At 44.7% G+C, this 12,038-nt stretch overlaps 1 protein-coding gene across 1 annotated transcript in view; it reads right to left on the bottom strand.

The window, feature by feature from the left end:
* The window catches only part of LOC136882390 (popeye domain-containing protein 2-like), a 157,111-nt gene extending 147,627 nt beyond the window's left edge, over positions 1–9,484 (bottom strand). The window contains exons 1-2 of the mRNA XM_067155052.2: positions 9,230–9,484; positions 3,620–3,996 (exon numbers count right to left, since the gene is read on the bottom strand). Coding sequence (XP_067011153.2) covers positions 3,620–3,996; positions 9,230–9,484 — 632 coding nt within the window. The remainder of the gene's footprint in view (positions 1–3,619; positions 3,997–9,229) is intronic.
* Between the last annotated feature and the right edge of the window lie 2,554 nt (positions 9,485–12,038).

Raw genomic sequence — 12,038 nt, 5'->3', positions numbered from 1 at the left:
AATGCTGGGAGCGTACCTTAAATAAGGCCACGGCCGCTTCCTTCCAACTCCTAGCCCTTTCCCATCCCATCGCCGCCATAAGACCCAACTGTGTCGGTGCGACGTAAAGCAACTTGTACAAAAAAGGCTTGACATGGCGTCATCAAATGTGGCATTTGATGTTGTATTATGGCATATCTACTGTTTACCGCATTTCGATATTTAATATTTAAAAATAGTTGGCAGCTGCGTACGAAAAAACGAGGACAACGCTAATTGTATATGCATGCACAGAAATGGTGCCCCGACATAAAAACTCAACACTGCCCCACTCCAGTACTCAAAAGGAGGGGAGGGAGTGAAGGGGTAGTATGGAGGCAGTACCGAAAAGGAGGAAAGGAGAGTGAATTGGTAGTGCTAATAATAATTTCGTGTTCTTGTTTCTAGCCGGGTACAGCCCTTGTAATGCAGACCCTCCGATGAGGGTGGCCAGCATCTGCCATGTGTAGGTAACTGCGTGTTTTCGTGGTGGATGATAGTGCTAAGTGTGGTGTGTGAGTTGCAGGGATGTTGGGGACAGCACACACTTCCAGTCCGCGAGCCAAGGGAATTAACCATTTAAGGAATCGAACCCGGGGCCCTCTGAACCGAAGAGCACTGCGCTGACCATTCAGCCAAGAAGCCGGACGGGTAGTGCTGAAGACACAGTATGTGTAGCGCTATGAAATGAAATGTCGTATGGCTTTTAGTGCCGGGATATCCCAGGACGGGTTCGGCTCACCAGGTGCAGGTCTTTCTATTTGACTCCCTTAGGCGACCTGCGCGTCGTGATGAGGATGAAATGATGATGAAGACAACACATACACCCAGCCCCCGTGCCATTGGAATTAACCAATTAAGGTTAAAATCCCCGACCCTGCCGGGAATCGAACCCGGGACCCTCTGAACCGAAGGCCAGTACGCTGACCGTTCAGCCAACGAGTCGGACTGTAGCGCTATACATCCACCGCTGTGCCCATTTCAAACACAACAGTCTTGCTGTCTACCTGCAGCAATGAGCTAATCGAGGAGGTGTGGGGACGCCATATTTGTTTATATTGGGACACCATTACTGTGCACGCGTGTACAGTGCGTGTATTGGAAATATACATTGGATAACCATATAACTGCAATCTAAGGTAGAGCCGCGCCTTTCACAGTATCCAGACAGGCTAGCAGGGCATTAAATATCATTTACATAGCAGTATCGTACTCGTACCTCAGGAGTTTCCATTCTGTCACAGTGTAAAATGAGAGTGGGCTTCAGTGGAAGCTACTTTTGCAATGGCCTGTTCCAAGTGACAGATGTTAAAATATTGCATCTATAAAGAATTGATGATGATGATGATGCTTGTTGTTTTAAGGGACCTAACATCGAAGGTCATCGGCCCCTAATGGTACGAAATGAAAGAACAAAAATTGCAAAGGCATCCACTGACCAAAATAAAAATAAAATATGGCATGAAGAATGAATGGATGGACAGGAACTCAACAAAACACAAAACAAACAAACAAAAGCCAGTGGATCGGACTCAATACAGATCGAAAATAACATCATTACCGACCAAGGAACCACTTATAAAGCACAATATGCTTGGTGTCTAAAGGGGGTTCAAAATCCACGTCGAAGGCCCCACAGAATGGTACATGTCGCGAGTAAAATAGAACCATGGTATGTGCCATGTTGGGGTATTAATCAGAAGTAGCGAAGACTCACGGAGTTCCACAAAAATGGTACTACTCACAAGTATTGCAATACGTACAAGTAACGCAGACCTATGGTGTGTCTCACACAATGGCCCAACTCAGAGTCAACGCAAACCGAGAAGGTTCCCCACCTAGGTGTACTAAACACGGGCGCCGGTATTCCCGTGGTGTTCCTCACATAGTGGGTACTAATCACAGGCAACGCAGACCCACGGTGCTGCTCATATAGTGGTACAACTCACAGGCTACGCCCAGACCCGCGGTGTTGCTCACATGGGTACGACGCACGGGTACTGGAATCCACCAGGCCAGGCTTTAACTGTTACTAATCACAAACCTATTTCGTACCGAATTCAGTGGTACTACTCGCAAGTACAGGCAACCTATGGTGTTCCCCGCGTGATGGTACGATTCAAAATTAGTTTCATGGTTCTAATTCAGTCAGCCCTTGGTCGCCCCTTTTAGTCGCCTCGTACGACAGGCAGGGGATACCGCGGGTGTATTCTACATGTGCGTCCCCCACCCGCAGGGGGTAGTGTGTTTGGTCCGCGAGAGGTATTTTATTTCCCTCAAGTCCGCCGGCAAGCCGGTTAGGACCCCCCTATCCGCCACCTGGGACGCGCCACGTGGGAGTATCACCTCTCCCCCTGCTACGCCAGCGTAGCAGGTTCGTGGCTATAAAGAATTAACAACAGGCGCCATGTAGGTCCAATCCTTGTTCCGTTTTTACAGGGTCGGGTATGAATTGAGATGAAACTTCGTAGGGAGTTTTTACGACCGGATGTCCTTCCTGACGCCGACCTCATCAGAGGAATTATTACAATTGGATTTACGTCCCACCTACACTGATAGCTCTTATGGCGACAAGGGGAGAGGAAAGGGTTAGGATTGGGAAGGAAGAGGCCGTGGTCTTAGTTAAGGTACAGCCCTTGCATTTGTCTGGTGTGTAAATGGGGAACCACGGAAAACCATCTTCAAGGCTGCCTACAATGGGATTTGAACCCACTATCTCCCGAACACAAGCTCACTGTACGCGCCCGTAACCGCACGGCCAACTCGCTCGGTCAGAGGAAATAATGAGATGAAATGAACTTCGTGATATGTGATAGTAGGCAGGGAGAGGGCAAAACCCGGTGCCGGCACATAGCCTACTCCTCTCAAATAGCAGCAGGTTTTTTCGTTCAAGTGGTTTAACATCTTCATCCGAAGAACGAATCACCATCAACAGCGTCAAATACCCTCGCTCCATATAAACACTGCGGAGAGGCTTGGAATTAAATCGAGGCTGTTGGCACTCAATTTAGTGATTATAAATTGTATACCACCATTTCTCGTACCCTGTCAGCCGACGTTTTCATGGTGAAATTTTTTTCGACAAGTGAAACTCGAACCGGTTAATCATGGTGTCAAACCACATAGATAAAAAGAATTCGTGTGGCTATTTCTAGCCGAGTGCAGCCCTCGTAAGGCAGACCCTCTGATGAGGGTGGGTGGCATCTGCCATGTGTAGGTAACTGCGTGTTATTGTGGTGCAGGATAGCGTTATGTGTGGTGTGTGAGTTACAGGGATGTTGGGGACTGCACAAACACCCAGCCCCCGGGCAATAGGAATTTACCAATGAAGGTTAAAATCCCCGACCCGGCCGGGAATAGAACCCGGTACAAGGCCAGTACGCTGAACAGTCAGCCAACGAGTCGGACACCACATAGATATGACGGCGTAACGATCATGACCACTAGGCGGGCAACAGGCGCCATTAAGGTTGCGTGGAAAACTGTTTATCTCGTAGGCTAGGGAGTTCGCTTTAATGAGCCTCCTTAATTAACACCTCGGGATACGATATGGTATTAAGTTTCTACAATTTTATTCATGATGAAAATGATGTCTCTGTACCTGAGCAATAGAAGACTCTGTTTAAAACTGCGAGGCACAAGGAAGGCGGCAGCAAAGAAGATGTTGGCGGTCTGGAAGAGGTTGTGCTGCGCCGCCTCCCACTCCAGACAAAACTTGGCTTCACCACTGACCAAGTCTGTGTCGTTGGCGGTGGCGAGACTAGCGTTCACCGCCAACAGGCCAAGGGTAGCATTGGGTGCCGAGGCGTTCCACAGCTCGCTCCAGACGCCGAGGTGCGTCAGGTTCTCCGTGGAGATGGATACTGGGACGGGGGTGGTACTGGTGTGGCTGGCCGCTGTCATGCCGCCCCCAGAGTTGTTCCTAGTGGTCTTCACCGCCACGCTGCTCGAGTTGGGCGTCCTCTCCATCACCACCTCCTGCCAACACAGTAACAAGACCAACTCTATCAGTGCAAAAGAGCAATTGCAGTTTAACGTGACTATTCCCTCTTGCACTCTGTCTACTGTATATGCAGTGGTTTGCTCTAAGCAGCTCAAACTAATTTTTTTGTTATTTTGCAACCAAATTACAAAAATCAACATGTAAACAGTTTAACACTTGAAATGAAAATCCACAGCCTGTTTCCAGTCATTCCACCGGGTCAGGAATGGAATGAATGAAGCCCCCATCTAGCGGCGAGGATAGGAAACGTGCCGGCTGCCGAAGCCTGGGCCAATGATACATGACTAATAGATGAAATGAAAAGTTAATGGAGAGTGTTGCTGGAATGGAATATGACAGGAAAAACCGGAGTATCCGGAGAAAAACCTGTCCCGCCTACGCTTTGTCCAGCACAAATCTTACATGGAGTGACCGGGATTTGAACTACGGTATCCAGCGGTGAGAGGCCGGCGCGCTGCCGTCTGAGCCACGGAGGATTCAGTTTAACATTTATTAAAATAAAATAAAATAAATCACACTAATATAGGAAACTATGAGCACTTCAGAAATTAATATGCATTGGACGTATTATTATTGGTAAAGCTGAAAAAAAATTAAACATTGAAAATCATTTTTCTTCTTCTTCTTAATCTGTTTACCCTCCAGGGTCGGTTTTTCCCTCGGACAGACCGAGGGATCCCCCACCTCTACCGCCTCATGGGCAGTGTCCTGGAGTTTCAGACTTTGGGTCGGGGTTACAACTGGGGAAAATGACCAGTACCTCGCCCAGACGGCCTCACCTGCTATGCTGAACAGGGGCCTTGTGGAGGGATGGGAAGATTGGATGGGATAGGCAAGGAAGAGGGAAGGAAGCGTCCGTGGCCTTAAGTGAGGTACCATCCCAGCATTTGCCTGGAGGAGAAGTGGGGAAACCACGGAAAACCACTTCTAGGATGGCTGAGGTGGGAATCGAACCCACCTCTACTCGGTTAACCTCCAGAGGCTGAGTGGACCCCGTTCCAGCCCTCATACCACTTTTCAAATTTCGTAGCAGAGCCGGGAATCGAACCCGGTCCTCCAGGGTTGGCAGCTAATCACGCTAACCACTACACCACAGAGGCGGACGAAAATCATTTTTGAAAAGTAAATAGTGGTTTTCAGTGACAGAAACATCAGACATTATTGCACCTTTCTTCTTTACTATTAAACCTGAAAGAAAGAACATTTCATTCTAAATAATTTTATGTCGTCCGCCTCTGTGGTGTAGTGGTTAACGTGATTAGCTGCCACCCCCGGAGGCCCGGGTTCGATTCCCGGCTCTGCCACGAAATTTGAAAAGTGGTATGAGGGCTGGAACGGGGTCCACTCAGCCTCGGGAGGTTAACTGGGTAGAGGTGGGTTCGATTCCCACCTCAGCCATCCTGGTAGTGGTTTTCCGTCGTTTCCCACTTCTCCTCCAGGCGAATGCCGGGATGGTACCTAACATAAGGCCACGGCAGCTTCCTTCCCTCTTCCTTGCCTATCCCTTCCAATCTTCCCATCCCTCCAGGCCCCTGTTCAGCATAGTAGGTGAGGCCTCCTGGGCGAGGTACTGGTCATTCTCCCCAGTTGTATCCCCGACCAAGAGTCTAAAGCTCCGGGACACTGCCCTTGAGGCGGTAGAGGTGGGATCCCTCGCTGTGTCCGAGGGAAAAGTCGACCCTGGAGGGTAAACAGATGATGATGATGATGATGATAATAATTCTATGTCAATTTGATATGTATGCTGCAATTTATTCACGAAGTATTACACAAAGTTATTCATTGTACACGTAACTGTCATCGATGTCTGGTTCTTCATGGTCCGATGCACGGTGAGCAGCTGTGATTGTGCGAAAATCTTCAGGTTTACAATCGTCACTTCCCACATAACGGGGATCAGTTTTGAAAAAACAAAAACAAAAATAAAACTCACTATTACTGTCTAAAGCATCTGAAAATTCGAGGATTTTGGAAATGTAATGGTGCATGGCTTTTAGTGCCGGGAGTGTCTGAGGACATGTTCGGTTCGCCAGGAGCAGGTCTTACGATTTGTCTCCCGTAGGCGATCTGCGCGTCGTGATGAGGATGAAATTATGATGAAGACGACTCATACACCCAGCCCCCGTGCCAGAGAAATTATCCAATGATAGTTAAAATTCCCGACCCTGACGGGAATTGAACCCGGGACCCCTGTGACCAAAGGCCAGCACGCTAACCATTTAGCCATGGAGCCGGACAAGGATATTGGAATCTTTCGGTCTTGAACATGGCCCAGCCAGTACGAGAAAAAGATGACGCAAGCACGTGCAACAACGGGGTAATGAGAAAATGTATAATTATAGTACGGAAAGTACAGCGAACACATGATACACCAAAGAAACGAAATAAACTTTAAACTAAACCGACAGCAAGAACAAATTGTAGTATTCATAAGTCAACCAAAAACAAATCCACGCAATAACAACTTCGAACAACCATAACATAAACATTCACGGTTAATAGATTTCATTTGTTGAAAATAAAAATATTTCGTAGGGCTGGGAGATATATGTTTCACCAGATCCACAACATTCATCGACTTTCAATTGATTTTGTTGATGCACAATTATTTGAAAGGAAAGTCATTTGGCGATTTCAACGCTGTCAAAATATCAATTGTTTCGTTTCTTTGTCTCGTGCCCAGCTTAATTTTTTGCGGACTGTATTAAAATTTTTCTGGATGCAAGTATAAAGGTCATCGAAAGAATTGTATGTGCTTTCATGAAATTAAGATTATTCTTTATATCATACCGCGTTTCCGACACCTGTAGAGTCGTGGGTATGAACTGCGTCGCACATGTGGATTTGGGCCTCTGAACAAAAGGCCTAAACGCTGGTCCTTAAACCACACAGTCGGGCGAATATAAGATTTCTGTGAGTTTCATAAAGTCTGCCGCTTCCTTCCCACTTCTAGTCCTTTCCTATCTCATCGTCGCCGTAGGACCTGTCTGTGTCAGTGCGACGTAAAGCAAACTGTAAATAAAATAGTCTGTTTTATTTCTTCTTAAGAAAACGCTCATAACTTCCATTTGATTTCCAAACTTACATGAAAAAATAGTATACATTGCTGTTGCAGGTACCGGTATTGAATTGACTAGACTAATATTGCATATTTGCTGAATAATTCTCATACCTAAATAGCGTGTTTCACGCAAACGAGAATTTATGTCGATATACCTGTCTCTCCGTACATGCACACCTAATGTACATATTTACGACACAGTTTTCATGAATGGCAAAGGATCCATCTGAAATATTTTCAATTCTATTAAAACACAGAATCCAGAAATTAAAATTCATTACTTAAAAATTCTATCCTCTTCAAACATGTGAGGTATTGTGATATAAAGCAAAGAGATCCTTGAAAATGTCCAATTCGAACCCCACTGTCGGCAGCCTTGAAGATGGTTTTCCGTGGTTTCCCATTTTCATAACAGGCAAATGTTGGAGCTGTAGCTTACCTTAATTAAGGTCAAAGCCGCTTCCTTCCCACTCTTAGCCCTTTCCTATCCCAAATTCGCCATAAGACCTATCCGAGTCGGTGCGACATAAAGCAAAAAAAAAAGAAAAAAAAGAAAAAAAGAAAATGTGTTCAACGTTATGTCTTTTGGAATGAAAGGTTTTTAGAAAGTGACATTTTGTGAACAGACTTTTTGCGAAGTTAATAAAAACATTGTGTTTAATTATATTATGTTAAATGAAACATTATCTTCAATTGTCTTCACACTATTAAATAGAGTTAAAATACTTGCCAATGGTTTAACGTCACAGAAACACATTGAAGGATGGGAAATGGCTAGGATTGGAAAGGTAGCGGTCGTGGCCTCATTTAGGTACGGCCTCAGAATATGCCTGGTGTGAAAATGAGAAACCGTGGAAAACCACCTTTAGGGCTGTCGACGTGAGATTGGAACTAAAATAATTGGAATAGGCCACTGTAGGCCTATTACCATTTATTATTATAGTCCGGCTCCATCGCTAAATGTTTAGCGTGCTGGCCTTTGGTCCATAGGGTGCCGGGTTCATTCCCGGCCGGGTCGGAGATTTTAACCTTAAATGGTGAATTCCCTTGGCTCGGGGACTGGATATTTGTGCTGTTCACAACATCCCTGCAACGAACACACCACACATAACACTATCCTTCACCACAATAACACGCAGTTACCTACACATGGAAGATGACGCCCACCCTCATCGGAGGTTCTGCCTTACAAGGGCTGCACCCGGCTAGAAATAGCCACACGAAACTATTATTATTATTATTATTATTATTATTATTATTATTATTATTATCGTCTGGATCTCGTGTGGGCCCTGTTTAACGTATGCTTCTGCTTCCTATCTTCCACTCGCAAAATCCTTTAATTTTTTGACTCCTGGCTCGTCGCCATAAGACCTAGCTGTGTCGATGCGACGTTTTAAAAAGAAATCTTCTGGTCTCGCTCTGTTCGAGTCCTCTGTTTTTATTATAGAGTTTCCTGAAATCTGTGTCTGTTGTTTTTCTGCGCGTGTCTCTGTCCTTCATGTTGTCTATTTTTAGGCCTAGTTCGCCTAGGTGTTTTGTAACTTCATCCAGTTCGTGGTGGTCTTGAACTTCTTGGTTTAATCTGAGTTCTCCTTACATGCGATCATTTAAAAAAATATAACCGCGCTGGAAACAAAAACTCAGAGACTTCAAAGTTTTATATTCCATCCATGAAATGCATATGGGAAGCTTGGAAAGTAACTGATACCAAATGAGAAAATAATGTAGGTTTACCTGAGGAAGGGAGCTTGTCTGGATGGTAAAGGCGTTCTCGGTTCACTTATAAAGACATGAGTTCGATTCATTTTCGGGAAGTCGAACCGAGACTTCCACTTCTGAAGAGGTGCATAGTCGTGAGCGCTACACCAGAAACGAGTGCCAGGTTAATTCCAGGGAGCGAAGTTGGACGGGCATAGAAATAATCACTCTCTTCTACTACGTGTCGAAGTTAAGCTAGTAGAATCCTTTATTTTTCCACTCCATCGAAGGTATTTCTTAGTCATTATCGACGGAGAGAGAAAAACAGGAGGGCATATATAAGGGGCGATCAAATTGTTTCCGTTCGACGGCCGTTCATTCCTGAATCGGGAAGTCAATCAGGCAAAATCGCCGTGAGCACCGAGGCACTCATCCCACCGACGCACCAGGTTGAAGATCCCCGTGTGGTAAAAGACCATGTCCTGCTGCGTGAAGAACTCCGTAACCGCCTGCTGCACATCATCGTCCGACAAAAAGCGTCGACCCTTCAAGGCCTTTTTGAGTGGATCCAAGGCGTGATAATCGCATGGGGATAGGGTACTATATCGTGGGTGCTCGAGTGTCTCCCACTTGAGTTGGTGTAATGGATGAGGCTTGCCTCCCAGATCGACCTGCGTCTTGTGTCGAAACGCGACCCGCATGGAAGTTGGTGCACCATTCCACAACGATGGTTTTCGGTAGACATGCTGCCCTATAGGCCTACACAGTCTTCATTCTACTATGGATGTCCACCGGAGTTTGTCCTACGGCAACCATGGACAGAATAACAGCACGTTGGTCCTGTTTGGGCGCATTTGGTAATAACGTCGCCATAGTTCACGTAGCCGCATCGCCACAGTACAACTGCCACACTAGAGATGGTCGATAAATCACAGCCTGCTACTTTATCACCGATATATTTTTTTGTCACAGGTACAGACATGGGCAAAAGTATTCATACCCCCAACCCATCCGAAACAAAATGCTTTATTGCTGGACCAATACGGAGTACAGGTCAAAATTACAAACCCAAACGTACACCTTGTACAGTAGTGTACATTAAAAAGCACAAAATAAACTGGAAGTAAATAACAGTACATACCGAAGCAACAATTCGTACTTCATGACACCATTTGTCTGGACATAAGTATTCATACCGTATCCCAGAAGAGTTCACAACTCAATGAAGAAACATATTACCAACTCGATCAGTAGCACGTTTGTTTGCCTTTCATGTATATTATTTCTTTTAACCTGCTGGGCATTGAGAACACCAGTTTCCGTGTTGGTTCAGATAAAATGCTCCCCCATTCTTGTTGTAATAACTGTTTCAAGTGTGCTTTACTTGTTATGTGGCGTTTTCTTAGTCTGGACTCCAGTTCACTCCACATATGTTCGATGGGGTTGGTATACTGCGATTGGGGAGGTGTTTTTAATGTGTGCGGCGTGTTGTAGAGTACCCACAAACGAACAACTTCTGCCGTTTGTTTGTGGTCATTATCGTGTTATAAGAAAAACTCATTTGTAATCCCAAGAATTTGGCGCTTTTGCGAAAGTTTTCTTTCAGGATGTTCAAATATTGAAATCTGTCCATAGTCCGCTCGATAAAACCAACTCCCCGACACCTGAAGCGGCCATTGAGCCCCACACCATAACCCCACCCCCGCCGTGCTTCACAGTGGTAACGAGGTTCTGCTCATCGAGCGTTGTGTTAGGGCGTCTCCACACTAAAATGCGTCCATCTCTTCGGAAAATATTAAATTTAGTCTCATCTGTAAACATCACTGTTGATCAAAACGCATTCATTATCTTTCGCCAAAGATTCTTTTACAAATTGTAGTCTCTTCCGTCGATTCACTTTCGTTATGAGCGGTTTCTTTCTTGGTACCCTAGATCGATACCCAGCACGATGAAGGACCCTCCTTACTGTTTTGTGTGACACTGCATGATGGAAATATTCTGCCAGCTGCGATGCTATTGCGGAAGATGTAGTGTGTGGTTGTTTTTTAATTGTGGTTACTATGGACCTTTCTTCTCGTACGGTCAGTTTCTTCGGACGTCCACTTCTTTTCTTACTTATAAGAACATCCTGTCCTTTTAACCTTTGTATGATGCTTTGCACAGTTGGTTTACTTCTTCCAATTATGTTTCCGATCTCGGAATACTATTTTCCTTGGTGGTGAAAGCGTAGAATAAGTCTTCTCTCTTCAACAGACGTTTTCCTAGTTTTCCTCGCCATTGGACAAGTACCGTCTCTGACCAGCTGATCAGTCCATCTCTGTCTGAATGTACTATACAACTAATGTCACGGAACAACACAGGTTTCTGTTTACTCGTGCAAACCCCATTTTTACACGTAAGGTATGAATACTTATGTCCAAACAAGTAGTGTCATGGAGTACAAATTTGTTGCTTTTTATGTACTGTTATTTACTTCCAGTTTATTTTGTACTTTTTAATGTACACTGATGTACAAGGTATACGTTTGGGTTTATAATTTTGATCTGTACTCCCTATTGGTCCAGCAATAAGGCATGTTGTATTGGATGAGTAGGGGTATTAGTACTTTTGTCCATGTCTGTATATCAGATACGCTGTCACGGAAGTATCTGTGACAAAATATCGTTTAAGTTGTGTACTTGGATGACGTTCACAGGGCCATGCTATCTGCTGTAGCTCAAGGTCTATATCCGTTTTTCATTTACCAGTTACATACGACGATATTAAAGGTGTTCAGTCATACATTTTATCATAGTGTATTTATAAGCACAGTTGAGAGGATACCTATCTACCAACTCCTATGTCAACAGCTAGCTCATGTTTCATACGTGGTGCGAATCGAACAGGTCAGTCTTCAGCTGGCAAATGAAGCAGGTTGAATACATAATACTTTTTCGAGAAGTACTTGTCCGATTTTCAAAATAATCATAGTGCTGAATTTGTAGTATTTGTAGATTTAGGGCTATGAGTACAAACTATTGTGGTACCGTTTAAAAAAGCAAAGTTGGTAACAAGATCTCAGAAAATATTAACGCCATGGTACAGTACTGTAAGTCCGATTATTAGCCCTTTGGTATCATTGCTGAAAGTGAAAAGAAAATGTTAATATTTTTAATATTCACGAGCTTTTTGAGCTGAATAACCCTGTATATGGGAGGAATCTTCGTACTCAGTTCATAAATTTACTATTTTTAGTCATTTCATTTTTAAACCTAC

The sequence above is a fragment of the Anabrus simplex genome, chromosome 1, assembly GCF_040414725.1.
Source record: "Anabrus simplex isolate iqAnaSimp1 chromosome 1, ASM4041472v1, whole genome shotgun sequence".
Taxonomy (NCBI): Eukaryota; Metazoa; Arthropoda; class Insecta; order Orthoptera; family Tettigoniidae; genus Anabrus; species Anabrus simplex.
The sequence above is the reverse complement of the archived record's forward strand: the minus strand, read 5'-3'. Positions and strand labels throughout refer to the sequence as shown.